The following is a 21,439-nucleotide window of genomic DNA, read 5'->3' as shown; positions in this document are numbered from 1 at the left end:
TATTTGATGCAAGACTCAAGACTTTATGATTCTAGTAAAGGGAAATCCACCTACACTTTAAAGAGCTTAAGCATTTAAAGTGCCATAAAACATAACTGCAGCTTATATTTTATCGTGCTTTTGTGTGGACACTAACATTTTTATCTTTCTTGATGTGAGCAGGACTTTAATATGAGGCCGTATCACCACAATTATATTTGTGGAGGTATAAATGTAATTACAAATGGCAGTTCAGAGATTATATTTCTCTTATTGTTATGTTTGTTTTATACTGTCATTTTTGTGATTAATGTTACTGTTATTATCCTCTGGTGTAATACATAGATGATGGCTTTTTAATTGATTTTTAAGTAGGCGAATGGCTGTGCATTCCAGACCAAATTGTCTATATAATTGTCAAGGAAAAAATAACAGCATTAACCAGCAAAGATTTCTGGTCTTTGAACTGGTCTAGCTGGGTTTCAGATCATTTAGCTGATCAGTCAGCTGGACCCCCAGCCCGCTGACCCGCTTGATCCGTCAGATAAAATGTTTCAGTATCTCCAGTTCTGATGCAATCAGAGGTCTGTTTTAGGATGATTGTTGTTGTAGCTTCTACTCTTTACTGTTGTGATTGGGAGCATTTCAAGCCTGCCATTTTCATTCCATATTTGAATCTGTGTCTATTGTGACGCTACACTGCTGACGGTCGTGACAAGCTAAATCAGATACTGGTTGTGATTTTCTTTTCATTTTTTTTTTTTCTCAGAATGAAGAATGTAGTTTAAGGAAATCCATCTAGCACTCTGGGCGTCCATTTGCACTGTATCTGAAGCAATTGCTTGAGTGTTTTTTTTTTTTTTATCTCCAAAAAACATGCACTATTTTTTTTAGCCCTGATTTATAGTACAGGAATGTTGTTTATCTGTTTTGATGGGGACTGGTGGAAGGCCAAATAGGAGCAGTCAAGACTGGTTTCATGCATACAGTCCAGGCAAATAAAGCACAGACTGACAGGGTTAGCTATCGATCCCTCGACAATAGGAGCCGGGTCATGGTTCTGCTGGAGAAGTATGGATGTGACAGGCTTTCGTGCAGTAGGATGTGGTGTGTTTTCCAAACATGGGTAACATGCCAAATGAGCAGTCTGTCCCACTGCTGAGTTTATTTATCTTTGCACAGCAATTCCAGATGTGATAGAAAGGCTTAAATATGCATGTTGCAGTAACTGAGGTAAGTGAATAACAGAGGTATCAACAAATTTTCAAAGTCAATTTTGTGTGTGTTGACCCTTGACATTACAAGACACTCTAAAATGCCACAATGACTTACAAGAAGTTGCGTAGTGCAGCTTGATGCTTGCAGTCTACATAAGGGGCCGTTCCAGGGCCGGAGTGGGGCCACTTTTCAGCCCGGGAGTTTCAGGCCCAAGACCGGCCCACTTTTTCCATGGTGGAATTCCAAATTAGCACTTTTTCTAAATTGGATAAATGAAGCAACAGTTCAGCTCTTACTATTGTGTAGTTTGTATTAATACCATGGGTTAACAAATAATGTAAAGGTTAAATAATAATTCACTTAGACTTTATAAGAAGCAATTGCGACTTTATTTCACACAATTCTGACTTTATATTTCGCAATTCTGCCTTTATAACGTGACTTTATATCACACAATTCTGACTCTATATCTTGCAGTTCTGACTTTATAAGCAATTGTGACTTTATTTCACGCAGTTCTGACTTTATATCTTGCAATTCTGACTTTATAAGAAGCAATAGCGACTTTATTTCACACAATTCTGACTTTATATCTCGCAATTCTGACTTTATAACACACAATTGTGACTCTATATCTTACAGTTCTGACTTTATATGCAATTGCGACTTTATTTCATGCAGTTCTGACTTTATATCTGGCAAATCTGACTTTATAAGAAGCAATTGTGACTTTATTTCACACAATTCTGAATTTATATCTCGCAATTCTGACTTTATAACACACAATTGCAACTTTATATCACGCAATTCTGACTCTATATTTCGCAATTCTGACTTTATAACACGCAATTGCGACTTTATTTCAGGCAATTCTGACTTTATATCTCGCAATTCTGACTTTATAACCCGCAATTGCGACTTTATTTCACGCAATTTTGACTTTATATCTCGCAATTCTGAGAAATAAAAACAGAATTGCGAGATGTAAACTCGCAATTATGAGATAAAAAGTCGCAATTATCTTTTAAAATGTTTTATTCTGTGGCGGAAACAAAGCTTCCATACCTCCTGGCCTCTTCCTCCCATCCATCCTCCCTGACGCGTACCGTTACGGTAGGGCCGACCCAACTATCGGTAGGCGCCGGCGGTGCCGCGGTAGCCTACCTGAGAAAACGTTTTGGAAAAGACGGGCTATGGACCCAACCAACTCTATAGGAGGGGAGGGAAGAACTCCCTCACATGGTACAACCCATGCAGAGGCTGCGCGCTGCGGTGTCAGAATGCAGAAAGTGTGTAGCCTAATGTAACTAACGTGAAAAAAAATAAAAAAATAATCCTTGAACGGCCCAAAAGTGAAGCGGCCCACCGGGAATTCTCCCGATTACCCACTCCGGGCCTGGGCCGTTCACTAAGAATGTATTCTTGTGTTTATAAAGGTGAGATGCAGCACAACAGAATAAAAAAAGAACACAAGTATTTGAGATGTTTTAGCTTAACATAAATGTGGCGCTCTTGTGAAAAAGAAGTAAACGTTAGCATGCTTTTAAACAGTGCTTATTGCAGAAATTATATAGCCTACTTAAAAAGAATACACTCTCAGTAAGTGTGAACAGTTTAAATATAGCTGAACTTTAAAGTACTTTTTTGAACCACTTAAGTACATCTCTTATATGTAATTTTATAATTTCTTCTACTGTCTTTGAAATGTAAAATGTACTGTTGAATTTACTGACAAGCATTTAAGAAGCCTTTCCATTTATTTCTATTGAAAGACAGAGGTCACTCTTCCACCGGAAGTACTTGTGTACTGCTGTTACCGAAGCCATTCATTAAGTTAGAAATATGGATATTTGTCTTACAAAAACACATAGTTTCACGTCAGAAAGCTTTTGTTAACCCCCTGGAGCCGTATAGATTACTTTTAGGATGGATGGATGTACTTTTTTGGGCTTCAAAAAACAATGTATCATTCACTCCCATTATTAAGCTTGGAAGAGCCAGGATATTTTGTAATACAACTCCGGTTGTGTTTGGCTGATAGAAAAAAGCCATGTACACCTAGGATGGCTTGAGGGTGAGTAAATTATGGGATAATTTTCATTTTGGGGTGAACTAACCCTTTAAGTGCTTCTTTTTCATAAGTGGAGACTAAAAGCAATGAGATGCAGAGCAATCGTCAAAGATGTCTGTCTATTACATGTGTACATAGAAAAACAAAAAGTGGTGCAGTGGAAAGTAAAGATGGTGATTTGGAAAAGTCTAAGCTCGTGTGAAGGGCATAGGAGACTCAACTCACAATTGATTTTTAGAGATTGAAGTTAGTTTTCTACTGAGCTAATAGCACAATACAAATGCGGGATCAATATTTTTCCGAATTCAACATAAAATACTTTTCAGTATTGGACATTTAAAACTATATAATCAACTTGCGTCTTCCACTTATTTTTATTTCTACTAAGCTCATCACAGTGCATTCTGGTGAAGTATGGAAAGTATAGAATATCCATTCTGGAAAGATTTCTTGACCTGACCAAGTGAATGGCTTTATGTGGATAAGGAAACAAGATGACCAAATTGGATGTAGCCAGTCACATCAGTCTGAGTGCGGTGTATGGTTAGGTAATGAATTGCAGGTAGCAGGGCACCAAGCCAGTGAGTGACTGCACTGGCTAGAAACAGTGTTATGAATATGATTCTGGCAGCAACTTCCAGGGCAGAAACTCAAGTAAAGATGTAATGTGAAAATAACGTTTCGGTTACGTATGTAACCCTCGTTCCCTGAGGAGGGAACGGAGACGTTACGTCCGTGACTGACGAATGGGGGTTTCCCCATTCGTCAGTCACTGACGTAACTCGGAGTGACTGAACGAAAGGGAACTGGAGATTATTAAGTCAAACAATGTCAAGGGTTTTGGATGCACTTGATGGATTGTGTAGTAAATGCAGTTTTGTTGGTGATGAATGAGTTGCTTTAACCCACTCATAGAATAATAAAAGCTTGGACAAGGAGCTGAATTAAAATCGTGTCATTGAAGGACCTGGTTGTAGACCTGGTTGTATTTCTGTTGTGTAAGCAACATGATTCAGCAGTTGCCATAATGTGCTTTACAAAACCAGGTCACCTGTAATAATGCAGGGTTTTTTGCATACCTGGAGGCTGCTACTCTGTACCTTTTAACTAAAACGATAAGACATTTACTATTTACCAATTCAGCTGCTTATACTGCACCCTAAAAGTATGTACTCTTTGTGTGAAGGAAAAGTAGATACTTTTGAGTGTGTAGCAGAAGAGTAGGCATACTATCACATCGTAACTCTTAATGGCCAAAGCTATCTGCTTTGCTATTGTGATATCCGTATCTTCATAAAGGTTCACAGTGTTGTTGCAGATGGAATGTATTACAGATTACATTGAATAATTTTTCGTCAGGTTAGAAGGTTAGGTCGTGTTTGTTGTTCTGAACCAAATCTTTCTCCTAAACACAATGGGTTGTGGGCAATATCAGCCGTCAGAGTGTGCACAGATCAACACTTCGAAAATCTACCAGAAATAGTAGACCATCTGGAGACATTTGGCATACTCTTTTCAACATACTATGCTTTGGGACACACTTATTGTAATCTCATTGTATTTAGGATAGGTAGTATGCACATTGAGATGAAGGGATTGAGATGGTTAGGCCTTGGGAGGAAGAGAAGCTATTTTTTCGTGGTTGAGTTTGTTTGACATGTTCATATCTTATCTGAAATTGCTGAAGTGGTATCAAAGAAGATAAATGAAATGAGACAAAGATAATGACATGGGTTGGCATTGTTATAAGAGTGATAAGTGATGCTCCTTACATAGGCTGTCTTAGAAAGCAGCATTAATCTTAATCCAATGATGTTACTTATCCTCCATCAAGGAACCTAATAAGTGAATGATTTTCTCTACATAGGCAGAAACTCAACTCACAATTTCAATAGTTTGACATTAGCATGTTGCTAATCTAACATCATAATATTCTAATAAGCATAAAAAAATTACCCATACCATAATCCATTTTCACACTTTTCAGTTTTGAATATGTTTATTTATAATTCATTTAAAATGCATTACACTCACCCCGTCTGCCATCTTGGATTTATTGTTTCACTGTAAGTTAAGGCCCATTCATACCTATAACTATATTATCATCCACACCAACTGATTCTAACCTGCTGTTTATTATAAGGCATCATAAAGGCTAAGTGTTATAATTATAGGCTAAATGTAAATAGCAACAAAAATAATTTCTTTGCACTAAATAAAATAGCGTTAAATTATATTTACACAGTGTAAATAGTGATAGATGCTATTTACACTAAGTGAAAATCGCTGAATTTTCTTTGTACTAAGTGTAAATAGGTGCTACTTATTGTCCTTGGTTTGGATGGGCCTTTAGGGACAATGCATTTTGGGATTTTCCCCTCTAAGGGTATTTGTGATTATATCTTAAAATTCTGAATTCTAAAATTCCAAACTAGATATCTACCATAGGCAACATAAGTCAGATGACTAGAACAGAATTTGTGTTGGGAGCGTTCCAATGATTACTTAAAATGCATCTTTAGGCAGCTCACTAGGTTTTGGAACAGAGTGCATGTGATGACAGAAGCAGGTGATTTGTTGTAAACATAGAATAATGAAGTGAGAGTATAGACAAACCATGATAAATACCTGGAGACCGTGGAGATGAACAGTGGTTAAGCAGAACAGACATGTCCAGAACAATGGACCATTTAAGATTCATTCTTCATTACTTAAGAGGGTAATACAAAAAAAAAAATAACCAAAACCTCTGTTTGGGGATACAGCTGGGTTAAAGTATCACAATAGATGAGGAAGAAGACCCATAAAAGACACAAAAGGCATAGGAGGCACTTGGGCATCAAATCATTTGGCTTGTTCAGCTCAGAAGCTCTTTCATGCATAGATGTGAAGCTGGATCGATGTGACACATCAAAATGTTTGAAGTCTCCACTCTGTTGTTTTTCCTCCACTGCATCTGATTTGTCTGAGAGATTTGGATAGGCTCTCACAAAGAGAAAGCAAAGAACAGATCGATTTTTAACATGGGTACCCTGACCCACTTCTCTGCACTAACATAACCCTGACTAGGAGGAGCAAGATATTTGTAAGGACATCAGATGGAGATAGAAAATATTAAGTTAACTAATGTGTTAGTGGACGGGATGTATTTGGTGATAGAGCAGAAACCTCAGTTTTGTGGCTTTTAATATAATGTGTCATCATTCACTCAAGCAATTATTTCAAAAGCAGTGATTCATTCATGAACAAAAAAGTGACTGGCTGAAATCACATACTTACCTACTATATACTGTAGTTACAGAAAAACAGTGTGTGCACATTCATTACATTCATACTACACACATTCACACTCTACAGAATGTACTTTTCAATGGTCGGAAAGTAATTACTTATTCAAAAGAAGTAGCTATTAAGAGTGTATGCAATTTTGTTCGCAGCCTCTTGTTTATGAGTGAGCCATTGAATCATTCACTCAACAAATCATTCGTAAACCCTGATTCATTCCTCAGAGATGTGAACGATTGATTTTGTTGTTGCTTTGAACTATTTTCAAACTATTTCACTTGTAATCGTGCTATGGACAAAAACAACAAAAATCCCTCAAAAAATCGTCTTTTGTGCAGGATAAAGAAACAGTCCATACCATTATATGCATCAGTACAAATTGAACAGACTTGTTTGTCTATCCCTCATAGCCTCATTTTCATTTGTGTTCGATTAAACATGTCTATTCTAGAACACAATCATCTCAGTCTCCTTTTAAGTAAAAATATTTCAAGTTTACTCTATACTATGAGGAGAAATGTTTCTCTCTGGGGTGAATCAATAAATCTGACCATGTCCCCCTCGCTGTTGGAAGATTAATCTAACGTAATAAGGCCCAGTAATGGCCCTCAACATCAATAAGTCTGAAATTCAATAGAGATTGGACCATTTCAATTGCTTTCTTGGCGAAAAGTACAGAGCCCTTTTGTTTTTCAGTGTCAATCATTAGTCTCAAAGTGGCTCAGTACTTTGTCCTTCAAGCCAGCATCAGGAGAGCTCTTTCATTCTCAAGTATAGGGTGACTCCATCATTTTCCAATTGAGAGGCATAGATTTAGGCAGTCCATGTGCAATGAAAGCAAATTTTAATCTTTAGTCGCAAAGCAACTGGATGTTTGAATAAAACCTGGACTTTATGCCATCCGATTTTGACATTTCTTCTCACTATTAGATAAATAAGTACAATTTGCAAATAGACATTCATATTCTTGACATTTCTGAAGACCCAAGAATATCTGAATCAGAAATTATAAATAGTCACAAAGTACCACTGTACACTGTGAATCCTAAGATAAATGCTAACTGCCTGTCTTTGGTTCAGTGCCAACTAGAGCTGCACAATTCTGGATAAATTAAGAATCCCTTTTTTTGTTTGTTTGAAAAAGATCACAATTCTCCAACAATTCTGAACAGACAACTAAACAAAATAGCATGCAATTTACTTGTTACGAACTGCTCCGAGACACGAAGGTTGAGATCCAAATGCAGCTTATTAAGTTTTAAGTTGCCCCCAGCTAATTAAGGGGCAATCCAGACACGTAATCCAATATACAGGCAATAGGTCAAGACACAGGTAGGCTGTCCAAACAAACAAACCAACAAAACAGGCAGGGGTCAGAGGCAAAAGAGTAATCCCTGGAACAGGCAAAAAAAACAAGAGACATGAAACCAGGGAAACGCTCAGAAATGCAGTGCAACAACATACAAAACTTCGCCGTGAGTGAATATGGTATAAATAGGCTGAGACTAACAGGGTGAGGAGACCGTTGAATGCAATCAGTGATGATGAGTCCGGGCAGTGAGTTATGGGAAATGTAGTTTGTGAGGGAGTGATAATAGTCTGGTGTGGAGTGCCCTCTGGTGGCTCTCAAGGGCACTCCAGCTGGTGAGCATTACATAGCCCATAGCCGGCTTCCAGACGCTCTAAAATTGTCCAGGATGGAGGTGGAGCGGGGGCGTTTCCGGGGGTGGGATGGAGGACCAGGCTCGTGGAGCTCGTGGACCTGTGCGGGCCGTGCGGGCGGACAGGGAGGAGACGGCCGTGCGGGCGGACAGGGAGGAGCAGACGGTTCAGGGGGACCTGGCGGTTCAGGGCTACAGGGTGGACCAGACAGTTCAGGAGACCATGGCGGCGCGGCCTCCATGGTCCTATCAAGGGACCTCCTGCCCCCCCCCAAAAAAAAAATTCCTTGGGGGCGGCAATGGGCAGGAACAGACACTGGCTCAGGAACCGGCTCAGGGACACGAACAGACAGCGTGGCAGCGGCCATCTTTGCTGAGGGCTCAGGTTCAGGCATGTCGGTGGCCATCTCTGCTGAGGGCTCAGGTTCAGGCATGTCGGTGGCCATCTTTGCTGAGGGCTCAGGCGACATGGCGGCGGCCATCTTGTCCGGAGACACTGTCTCGGCGGCGGCCATCTTGTCCGGAGACACTGGCTCGGCGGCGGCCATCTTGTCCGGAGACACTGGCTTGGCGGCGGCCATCTTGTCCGGAGACACTGGCTCGGCGGACGTGACGTGAACAGTCTCTGGATCGGCGGACGTGACGTGAACAGTCTCTGGCTCGGCGGACGTGACGTGAACAGTCTCTTGCTCGGCGGACGTGACGTGAACAATCTCTGGCTCAGCAGGACTGACGTGAACTGTCTCTGGCTCGGCAGGACTGAGCTCCTCATCCGCATAGCCCACAGTAAAGGACGAGCCGCTCAACAAAAGGGCAATATATGTATATATATATATATATATATATAAAAAAAAATATTACAACATTTTTCTTTCTTTTTTAAATGGTTTGAATAAATGATTCAATGACTCACATATTAATACTTCACTTGTTTCATTACTGGATGAATCCGTTTTTTTTTTTTTTTTACAAATCTCTTGAATGAATGATTCAATTACAAATACATTTTTTAACAGTTACTTGTCGCCACCGTGGCATAACGATGTAATTGATACAGTCATTATTGCAAGCACCAATCGTTACATCAAGTATCAAGACATCAGTGTTATATCCTTACTATAAACTTTTATCCCAGTACTTCTGTGATAATTTGAATATTTGTACCACGAAAATAAAAATACTGTGTGGTGGAAAAGAGGATAGTTTGTGAAGCTGTTTCATAGCTAGCCTAACTGCTTTCTCTGGGTCAGCGGCAGTGGCAATGCATATTTGAATGTTCCGGAAAAAGAGCCGTCCATAGCATTGTTTAAAATATATGAATTCCCTACAGGCCTGAAGACCACTGGACTGAGATTCATTACCACACAAACTGACTTTTAAGCGTTAGAGTTCTAATATATATATATATTTGATAATGAATCTCAGTCCAATGCTTTTTGTGTGTGTACATGAAAAACTGTTAGCAGTGCTCATTTTAGGGTTCTCTCTGAGAATAGAGAATCTAAAAGGACTTTTCTAACCCTTGGAGGCAGACAGGCTGTAATTTGAGCAGTGAGTGGTCTGCTCAGGTATAATAGAGGAGTCCTGGCGAGAAGTGAAATGTGCTTTATCTTGATGCCAGAGCACTTTCTGCCCAAACAATCCAAGAAAGCCTTTTCTAAACTCAAGACATATGAAAACACAAAACAACCCTATCCTTTTGGTTAAAACACATTATCAGGCTGAGTACTTCATTTGAAAAACAAGAAAGATGGAGAAAAGTCTGTCTAAAATTAGGATGGGGGGAGAGAGAAAAAATCATTACAATCAAACAAAAAGGAAGAGTGTAATGTGCTAGGAAATTACAACTAATACACTAAAAGTGAGTGAACAAATAAGACATGGAACAAATAAGACAAGCATTATTTGCTTCATTAGCTGGTTAATGCAGTAGAAAGAGAAGGAGGCCCAGTTTCAGAGTCTGTCGTCCTGCTATAAAGTTGTAGCTGTACGTGAGGGAAAAAGAGATACTATTATTGATTGAGTCTAAGCAATTTCAATTCCTGAACACATGGGGTGTCCATCAATTGTCACGTTGACCATGAGCGTCTTGGAGGATGTAGCTGAAGAACAGGAATGTTTTATTTCCAAGAGACTGTGGCAGAAAAGCAGTAAACAATCAAAATTAAAACATATTACACATATCACACTGGTCAAAATGGATGGAGTAATAAAAAATAACATAAAAACTCTCCTACTCAGACATCATCATCATCAGAATAAAAAATCCGTTTTTAGCAACCACTCTGTAATAATAATAATAACAATAATAAGAAAAATATCAAATGTAACTATACATTAATTTACATTGGACTGAAGATGAAACAAACACTGAGAGGGAACTTTGCCTCTGCCTTTGAGAAGTTTCACTAAATGCCATGCTGAGCAATGAGTTTCAACTTACAGGTTAATTCACTGTTTTTGGTTTGTATTTACTCAGGGCAAAGAGTAATCCTTGATTTTTTCACAGAAACCCGTACAATAATTTACGTCTGATAGGAGCTTTTGCATTACTGTAAATACTTTGGAATAAACTTAGCTTTTGTCAAACTTTTGTCAAGTATTTATTTAATTGGACATTGGTGGTTTTGCTTTGAAAAACAATGGTTAATGTATTACAGAATATAAAACATCTTGCCTGTTTGTCATATTGTGCAATAGTTAAGAAAGTAAGAACTGGGAGCTTGGAAAGTTTTATGAAGTTTTATGACTTCCAGGTCCTATTCTTTGAAGTATTAATATCTAGTTGGGAACCCAGCTGGTACATCAATATTTTTTGCACCTCTCCATTTGATTCCAGCAGCGAGAACAGATGTAATTAGACATGTAAATCACAGCAGGGTCTTTAGCGGTATGCTAATTAAAGGTGCATTTACAAAGAAGGGAGGGTGTATGAATTAAATACACTCTGCATGCTGCTGGGAGTGTATCTAGTAGGCTACTACATTCCACAGAGACCCACTTCTAACTGTACTTTCTGTCTGACTCGAACTTTAGAGTGCACTAAAGGGCACTTGAACAACCGTGTTTGCCAAGTGGATTTTGAAGGAAAAGATTTTAAGACTTGAGATAATGTCTGCAAAATACAATAATTAATAATGAAGACTGCTAACTTTTGTAATCATGTTTAATAGTAGGGCTGTTTGAGAACAAGTTCTTCTGTGTAGCTACCTTAATATCATTTTACTGACCACTTGTTTAGTCTCCTGTAAATTTTCCATGGTCCAAAAATCACACTCCACAAATGTATATTTAATAAAGTATGTTCATGATGGGATTGGATTGGATTGGATTTTGTCATGCTTTTATTCAGCAAGGACACATTCAATTTATTAAAAGTTACAGTAAAGATGATGTAACTAAAGCTTTCAAATAAATGCTTTTCTTTTAAACTTTCAATTTGTCTAAGAATACTGGGAGGGGAATGTAACACAGTTTCCACTGCTGTTAAAGTAAGGTGAATTCACTTTGTCGTATAGATTGAATCAAAATGCTTCTTGATTGCCTTTGTTATGTGTCATTATATTGCTCGAAATAAATGTATTCATTCATTCATTCATTCAACATCGATAATAATAAATGTGTCTTCAGCACTGAATTAGCATATTCGAATGATTTCTGACACTGATGGCTGGAGTAATAGATTTGCTAATGCCATCACATAAATAAATTACATTTTGAATAAATAAAAACAATCATTTTCATTTTAAAAATGCAGCCTTGGTGAGCATTCTATATTCTATATTCTGTGACCCCCCGAGGATTCATAAACAGTTGTTCATTCATAAAATGTTTTAGATGCTGTCAATATGTTATTAATGTATGCATTATATAGTGTCTGTGCAAATGTATGAAAATGTGTGCTGGAACCATTCTATATTCTATATTCTGTGACCCCCCGAGGATTCATAAACAGTTGTTCATTCATAAAATGTTTTAGATGCTGTCAATATGTTATTAATGTATGCATTATATAGTGTCTGTGCAAATGTATGAAAATGTGTGCTGGAACCAACTACTAACGAGATCATGCACAGTTCTGTTATAGACTGTTCAGAATAAGATAGCCAACCAAACAGCAAAGAAATGACTTTAAATGAAAAGGACAGAGGACTATGTGTGTGGTTGGACTGGTGATGTTTGTGGGTGTTGAGAAACAGCCACTGTGTCTGTTCACTTGTTTGGCCACTGCTCCCAGATTTCCTGTAAACTTGTCCGACAATGTTTAAAATTCTCTGCAACAACAAATTGCTTACACAGACAGAGAATGAAAGGCTAAGATATAGAGGGAGATGACTATAAGAAGACATTAAAGTGTTTGTGGAAGCTCTTATGCTCCAGAGAGGATGTCCTGTCTGCTGCCTGACCCCCAGGATGCCTCTGAACCACAAACATGCTGTGGTCACAGTCAGCAACGATGACTAACTAATGGACGAGAGAGAGAAAGAATGAAAGACAGCAAAAGAAAGAGAGATGGTCATGGTTTCCCCTTATCTTGAAGAAAAAGCACTGATGTGTAAAGCTGAAGATGCCTCTGAACATGCACAGACTCAAACGCTGTCCTTTGTGTAGTGCCTCTTCAGGCATAAACACACATGCACAAACTTTCCCCAGTTTTTCACCCCTAGGCAAAACTATAGACTGACTGCATTCCGTTTTTCCTTGTAGTTTCATGTTGGCTTGATGCTGTTGTGTTTTTCTGCCAAGGTCACGACTGGCTGATTTCCACACAAACTGTCAGATGACCCCTCACTCCATCAGCAGCTGCCTCAACGATGACTACCAGGCCTGCCTTGCGTCTTACACCAGACTCATCGGTGAGCTAAAGAATGTTTTTCATAATTCTGTTTGATATATAGATGTACAACAGAAGTCAATGCAGTGAATTGTCATAGGCTATTTATCTAGATTATGTTTTTGCTGTGGTCAAACTGACACCAAACAAAATCAACATAACTTTTCCGAATAGCTTTTCTGAAAAGAGCATACCTAAAAATTAAATACAATTAATATAAAATTGTTCATTTTGAAACTACTATTATTATTTGTACATATACACTACTTTTCAAGCGTTTGGGGTCAGTGCTATTTTTAAAGAAATTAATACTTTAATAATTAATCATTTTATTCAGAAAGGATGCATTAAATGAATCAAAAGTGACAGTAAAGACTTTTACATTGATACAAACAATTTCTATTTCAAATAAATGCTGTTCAAATTTCTTTTCTTCAAAGAATTAAAAAAAAAAATGATCATGGTTTCCACAAAATCATTAAGCAACTATTTTCAACATTTATAATAATAAGGAATGTTTATTGAGCATCAAATCTGAATTTCTGAAGAATCATGGGACACTGAAGACTGGAGTAATTATGCTGAAAATTCAGCTTTGTATTGAAGTAAGACATTGCATTTTAAAAAATATTAAAGTAGAAATAGAAGTTGTTTAAAATTGTAATAATATCTCACAATATTGCAGATTTATAGTATTTTTTTTATCAAATACATGCAGCCTTGGAGAGTGTAAAAGACTTCAAAACAAATTTAAAAAATCATACCGACACCACAATTTTGAACTGTAATTTATAGTATAGTATACAAAAAAAATAAATCTCAAGAGAACATGAGGGTTAAAAGCACTATTAATATTTTAGCAAACATTGTATAACTTTAAATATGTATTATATTTTATATTAATTAATTAATGATTCAATTATTAATATTAAATCTTTAAAAAAACTAATATAATTAACTAAGCTGAACAAATATTAGATATATATTTTTCATTGATCAAGACAATAAATAACAAAAATATGAAGAAATTGTTTGAAATGTTACCTCTGAAAATGAAGTAATGTTGATGCCTGTGTTAATTTCCTAATTCAATGTGATATACATTATTAGTTACTAGAATGACATATTTTGTTTGATTTGTTCTCCCTATAGGAACAGACATGACTCCTAACTACATAGACTCAGGTCACTCAAACTTCACCATCTCCCCCTGGTGTTCCTGCAAAGGCAGCGGGAATCAGGAAGAGGACTGTGAGAAGTTTCTACAGGACTTCGTGGAAAACACCTGTCTCCGTAAGTCTTTCCTCTTTTGTTATTTCCAGCTCCCTTCCAGCTTCACTCACCTCTTTCAGCATTTGCATTCAATTCAGAATTATACTCAGCTTTTTGATAAGTAATTCAGGATATGGTACTTATATGAGCATGCGGTTGTTTAGAAATAGGTTTCTTTGCTACTTTTTAAACCTGAATGCCGCAGCTACTGTTACGATGTTTGAAAGCAACCATGTTTTGTGTTTACTTTCCCTTACAAAACTCATCCCATGTGTGGAATCTCTACCCACCTCCAGAATCATAAAGTCTGATTGTTTTGTAACTAATGTCATGCTTGTTAGCAGAAAGTAAACATGTCGGCTGAGGCTAAGGCTTCCACCCTGGCTTGTTATCGTGTGCTGCCTTTTTTGGTATTTCATGGTGACAATGTGTGACTTCAACCATTTAAAACTTTTTTTGGCTTATTTTCAAATGATAATCTAATTAAATTCATGCGGACAGATGTTTAGTTTTGTAGATTTTAGATTTAGTTGAACTAGTAGTTATGCTTAGATGGTAAGCAAACAATCAGGTCTCGTAATCATGTGTTGGATGCAGGAGAAATGGGCAGGAATTAAGATCTGAGCGACTTTGACCAGGGCCAAATTGTTGTGGCAATGCAAATGGGTCAGTGTATTTCTGAAATAGCAAGGCTTGTGGGTTGCTCCCAGTCTGCAGTGATGAGAATTTACTAACAGTGGTTGTGGATGAGGGACGAATCACAAACCGTCGACAGGGTGTTGGGGCGCACAAGGCTCAACGATGCACGAGGACAATGAAGGCTATCCCGTCTGGTCCAGGCCAACAGAATATCTACTGTTACCCCTTTTCCACCAAGGCAGAGCTGGTGCTGGTTCGGAGCCAGAGCCTAGTTTCAAATCGGTTCTTTGTTTTTCCACCGCCAAAGCACCAGCTCCGAACCAGTAAAACTGGTTCTTAAGTAGCACCAAATCATTGCAGGGTCTAGAACGGAGCCAAGAAAGAACCGCTTGCGTCAGAGGCTGGGGGCGGGGTTACCGTGGCCAACAAGACTGAAGAGAAACTTGTGACCGCCATTTTCAAATAGCAGCTAATCGAACTAACAGCAGCTAACCACAATGGACGCGATTAAACAAAAACAGCAGTGGTCAGACGACGAAACAAGCTGCTTTCTTGCACTTTGGTCCTCTTCAGAAGTCCAGAGTAAGTTAGACGGGGCTTCGCGGACGAAACCGGTTTTGCAGAAAATACAAAGAGCCGCGCGAACACGTTGGATCCGCCGTGTTTGGATGCCGATGTAGGTCCGCAAAGCCATGAACATCAATAGCAAAGCAACGTCCATTGTTGATGATGTGTTTGTGTTTGGCGCCGCCACGCTAACGTTACTGGGAAAGATGAGACGTAGCTGTGACGTAAGACCTGGCTCTGCGCTGGCTCTTTTAGCCTGTGGAAAAGCAAACCGGTTCTTTGGAGGCTCGTCAGTCGAACCAACTCCGAACCGGTACTAGCTCTAGCTCCGAACCAGCACCTGGTTCTTGTTGGTGGAAGGGGTATGTGAGACAAGTCACACAAAATTTTAATGAAAAAATTCACAAAATTCACAATACACTGTGCATTACACTCTGCTGTGTAGCCACTGGCTAATCAGAGATTGGTGATGACCCCTGTTCACCATCAAAAGTGCCTAAAATGGGCACACAAGCATGGGAACTGGACCTTGGAGCAGTGGAAGAAGTTTGCCTGGTCCGATGAGTCTTGTTTTCTTTTACATCACGTGGATGGCAGTGTACGTACAGTGTGTGCCGTTTACCTGGGGAAGCGATGGTATCAGGATTCACTGTGGGACGACGACAATCCGGTGGAGGGAGTGTGATGGTCTGGTCAAGGTTCTGCTGGAAAACCCTGGGTCCGGCCATTCATTTGGACGTATATTTGACACGTGCCACCTACCTAAATATTGTTGCAGTCACACCACCAAAAACTGATTGTTTTCGTTCACCGTTTCTCCCTGCCTTGTTTGTCGTCATGGTCACTGATTTGATTTTGTCATTGTGTTCAGGTGTGTGCCTGTCATAATCTCCACTTCTTAAGTTCAGTTGGTCTTGTCTATATGTAGTTGTGTTTGGATGTACCTTGTGGAAATACCTGTTGCATTAAAGCCTGTTAAACCTTCTTCATCATCCTCGTGATCTTCGAGTTATTCGTTTGTTTAGTCTCTCCGTCACAACCCGTGACAGTTGCAGACCAGGTACACCCCTTCATGACAATGGTGTTCCCTGGTGGAAGTGGCCTCTATCACCAGGATAATGTTCCCTGCCACACTGCACACATTTTTCAGGAATGGTTTGAGGAACCAAGAGTTCAAGGTGTTGCCCTGGCCTCCAAATTCCCGCAGTGTGTGTTATGAATAACGTGGTTTTCGATTCTTAATTTCAATAGGAATGTACGCGTTTGGAAATTTCGCATCAGGGCAAAAAAATTCACCACAAGGATTTTGCAATGGGTTACAATTGGTGACTGCGTTGACCAACAGGAAGCTGCTAAGTTTGAGCTGCTGCTTGGTTTGCTTCTGTATGAACTGTGCTTTACAATGATACACTATTGACAATAGATAGTGGACCTTTAGCGACCACACCTTTAGCTTTGAGACAATAATAGTTCCTAAACAGTCAATAAATGAACCTTTAGCAGATATACACTTATGTAGGCTACTTTAATGCTTCAGTCTTTCTCTTCATGAAAAAATGGGCCAAAAAATGTAATGCCTGATTCTGCACTCATGGCCCATCATATTTTGTCCAATCAAATGCTCTCTAGAATAAGAATGGCCACACTCAATTCCATTTATACAGGTAACTGACTGGCAATAGCATGTAACAAATCATAGTTCATAGATGTAGCTGTTGGCGAAAACGTCTTGTTTCTATACTGGCAAGTAAATAATTCTTTGTCTGGGATTTTTGGTAAAGAAAGCTCTTTTGAGGAAGAAAAGAAATACAGAAACAAAAATAGAAAAAGAAAGATGAACTTTACGCTCCATTTCATATAAAAAAATCATTATTAGAGATACAATTAGGAGGCAAATAAAAGAGACTCTAAGATGAAGAAATTCCACCAAAAAAAAAAAAAATTTGACTGCTTGACATGAATATCTTCCAGAGAGTGAAAGAAATAACAGAGCGGAAACGAAAACATAAGATAATACGCTACAGAGCTTCAGGCATTAGCTTAGGAGACATTTCATCCGATATCCCACTGTGAGATAGGCTGAGAGAGATTTTTCAAGTCAAAACAAGCAAGGATACAGTATAATTTGCATGGATTGCATGTAGGCTACAGTAAATCATGGCTCTATTACCAAAACTAGCGAGCTGCTTTCGTAGACTGCATTTTAAGGAATTGTAGGCACACTTCTGACGTAACGGCTGTTCCAAAAATATCTTATTTTGGGTGAATTGTAAGGCAGCATCACATATGTGACCCCCTGGATCAGTCGCACGGGTATATTTGTGGCAATAGCCAACAATACATTGTATGGGTCAAAATTATCGATTTTTCTTTTATGGCAAAAATCATTAAGATATTAAGTAAAGATCATGTTCAATTAAGATATTTTGTATTTAAGATACCATAAATATATAAAACATTTATTTTTGTGAGTGAATGCAGCACAATCGCGAACATAAATGGACAACTTTAAAGGTGATTTTCTCAATGTTTCGATTTTTTTGCACCCTCAGATTCCAGATTTTCAAATAGTTGTACCTTGGCCAAATATTGTCATATCCTAACAAACCATACATCAATGGAAAGCTTTTTTGTCCAGCTTTCACTTGATGTATACATCTCAATGTAAAAAAATGGTCCAGGGTCACATATATCCTTGTTGTGGGTTGAATGAGATGTTATAAATATACATGCAGAAAAGTAGTAAACAGTATTTGGGTCCTGATGTTTGATGTTAGCAAACTCTTTTGAAATTAATTGTGACTCAAATGTCCTGTCTGCTTCGCGTAAACAGCATTGTCTTCATAAGTGAAGTTGTTGCCTATTAAACGTGTTTTGAGCGCAAGCATGAAGGCTTGAAGGCTTGAAGGCTCACTAAATTGTGAGACAGCCTGCGTATGTGTGTGTGGTGAGTGGATGTGTGTCCTGGTTTGTTTTTCTAGCAATTAACTGATCCAAAATCTGCAAGCGTTGCAGGATTAGCATTTAGCTGAACTGCTGACCCCCATATACAGCTAACTAATGCCTCATTCCTCTCAAACTTGGAGAGGAAGACACATATTCTTCTCCTCAAGGGACCTAGCGATTTAAAGTCTCTCTGACTTTCTGACTTCCTACAGAAAAATTATCTTATGAAAATGTGCTTTGACTCTGTGATTTTTCTTTTCTTTTTCTTTTTCTTTTCCTGCAGGAAATGCCATCCAGGCCTTTGGTTATGGGTCGCTACCCAAGCCTGATCCTCAGCCTACTACAGGCTCAGTGAAGCCTGATCTTGAGCCCACTGCCAGTGTCCCTAAAACAACCATGGAAACTGGGGAGGATCCCTGCATCATCTCTCCCTGTCCGAATTTAAACGTAAGTCAAATTTGAGGGGGTCAGGAAGGTTTAGCATTGTATATTGCATCGTGTTACAGGTTAGTTCATTGCAATGTACTTATTTTATATTGTTTATCTAATTTATTTTAACCAATTATTTTGAGTAGTCTTTTACCGTTACAGGTATAAGGATCAAACGTAAATTTGAATGCTAATGTAAATGTCAATCAGTAAAACCCTTGTGAAAGGGAAGTGCACCTAATTGTATTGAATGTGCTCTTGTAGTGTACTTAAAATCTTACAAGTATATTTTAAAAAGCTGTACTTGCAGACAATATAATATTAATGAAATAAAAGGCAACTTACGTGTACCTAAAGAGAGTACACTTTCATGACTGTTTCTTAACACACTTAAGTCCACTTTGTAATAATGTCAAATTAAAATATTTACTTTAAATCGTTGTTTTATTAAATCTTTTGTCATGCTCCTTTTGTCAAATACACTTATCTGATGTGTTGACTAATATACTAAAGAACATAAAATACTTTTAACTGTAGTGCGTTAAATGTACTAAACTTAATATATATATTTTTTTAAATGTATTAAATACATGACATTTAAATTTCAATAGAAATGGCATTAAAGTATATTTTAGTTTACCATAAATGCTTGCTAGTACATTCTGCAGTACACTTTTACCATACTTTTAAAGACAATATAATTAATTATGAAATTATATATAAAGATGCACTTAAGTCCTACTTAAGTGGGTCAAAACAGCACTAAAAATTGTAACTAACTGCATTTAATTTTAATTTAAACTATAATATATTTTCAATTAATGCAATTAAATGTCCACAAACATCTCATTATGTTCACACTTAAGTATAGTTGATTTAAAAAAGTGTACTTCTTTTTCACAAGGGTAAGTCTAATAAGAAATGGATGCGTCTTAGTCCCTGTTGCAGAAAGAGAAAGAAGCAGCTGTGTGAATGGATTAAAATACTGAACTTGTTGCTTAGTAAATATTTAGATCTTACCACTAACACAGCTGCATTTATACAGAACATCAATTAAAAAACAAGGCAACATATTTATACATAGGAATATTGTATGCTACCTGCTACTTTGCGTTTAATTAGCAGTGATTGGACTAGTTGCTGATAGTCAAGCTATGAGCTATAGAATAAACAACTGACAAGATATAAATTAGTTGACATTTGTACCTTTGTTTGGTTAATTGCGCACAAACACAGACACGTTGCTTTGTACAGTCTTTCACCTGAGTGTAACAAACTCTCCAGAGATGTTGATGTGCCAGTAATTAACATATTAAAGTTGAAAATGTAAAGTGATTGAGTGCGCCTCAGAAAACAGCACAAATAGGCAAGACAGAAAAATGTGTCCTCACAATTTCCCCAAGGAGCCACAAAACTGCATGTCGCTATTTACACTGCACGATGTGTTTGTGTGCGAATGTGTACGACTGTACGTGCTGGGCCAGTAGAGCAATGTTTAATTTATTGTAAAACATTATAATTAGTTCATTACCCAAGCAGGAAGTTTATAATCAGAGAATGCCTGAGGGGAAACATTGTCAAACTTTACCATTCTCCAGCAATTCAAAAACGTGTCAGATGTGCATCACAGATTCACCCTATTGCTGAAACTCATCTTTTTTCTTCTGGTCCCACTCAAACGAAAGATGAATAGTTTGCCATGGGCCATTTTTCTCATTCTGACAGGTAGAGAGAAAATGGGCAAAGTCTCGCTCTGTTTACCGTGTTTTAATTCCAGGCAGGGTTTGGCATCACAGTGATTTTTGGAGGTGAAATTCAAAAGGGGCGCTTTGCTCTATCTAGCAGGTCCAATAGCACTTAAAGTTTGCCTGAGGCAGAAACGATGTTCCCTCACAGAATCTACCTGTAGAAGTGACATGTCTCGCTCATGGGCACAACTGAGGGAGCGATTCTTTTCACCCAGCACTATAAATTGTCTCCAGTGCTCCATTGTTATGAATTATCAGATATTCATCAAGTTATTCATACTGTTTCTACTGCTAGAAAAGAATAGAACAGAAGAATGGAATATAAGTAATAATCAAAGCATGAACACAAGGAATAACTTTCATTTGCATGCACCAATCTAACAATACATGTACTAAACATGTAATAAACATGTAATAAACAACAATCTTCACCTAATTATATTTTTGCTAACATTTTATTTGTAAAAAATGCTACACAGTCCAGTGACTCAAAGGAATCAGTGACATTGAATCAATTTGAAATAGAAAGTTTAAACTTGACATAAAAAAATTTGGTTTTCCCAATGTTCATTTCCCCAAAGGATGGAATCCTTAAACGGGTACTGACGTCATGGCCAATATGACTGGCTTACGAGGCGCACATAATCCAAATTGACTGTTACGCTTTCTCCACTTATAAAGACGTGGAGGTTGCCATTGCCATTTCCTCCTTTAATAAGAACATGTCTGATTTAAATCAGGGATGCCAAAAAAAGGAATGTTTCCATGATGTCAAACTGACAGCAAAGAA

At 38.0% G+C, this 21,439-nt stretch overlaps 1 protein-coding gene across 1 annotated transcript in view; it reads left to right on the top strand.

The window, feature by feature from the left end:
• The window catches only part of gfra2a (GDNF family receptor alpha 2a), an 87,405-nt gene that overhangs the window by 54,959 nt on the left and 11,007 nt on the right, over positions 1-21,439 (top strand). Inside the window, exons 5-7 of the mRNA XM_084388993.1 lie at positions 12,961-13,070; positions 14,201-14,341; positions 18,756-18,919. Coding sequence (XP_084245119.1) covers positions 12,961-13,070; positions 14,201-14,341; positions 18,756-18,919 — 415 coding nt within the window. The remainder of the gene's footprint in view (positions 1-12,960; positions 13,071-14,200; positions 14,342-18,755; positions 18,920-21,439) is intronic.

Source organism: Rutilus rutilus (genome assembly GCF_951802725.1).
Source record: "Rutilus rutilus genome assembly, chromosome: 19".
In the NCBI taxonomy this organism is placed as follows: Eukaryota; Metazoa; Chordata; class Actinopteri; order Cypriniformes; family Leuciscidae; genus Rutilus; species Rutilus rutilus.
The sequence above is the reverse complement of the archived record's forward strand: the minus strand, read 5'-3'. Positions and strand labels throughout refer to the sequence as shown.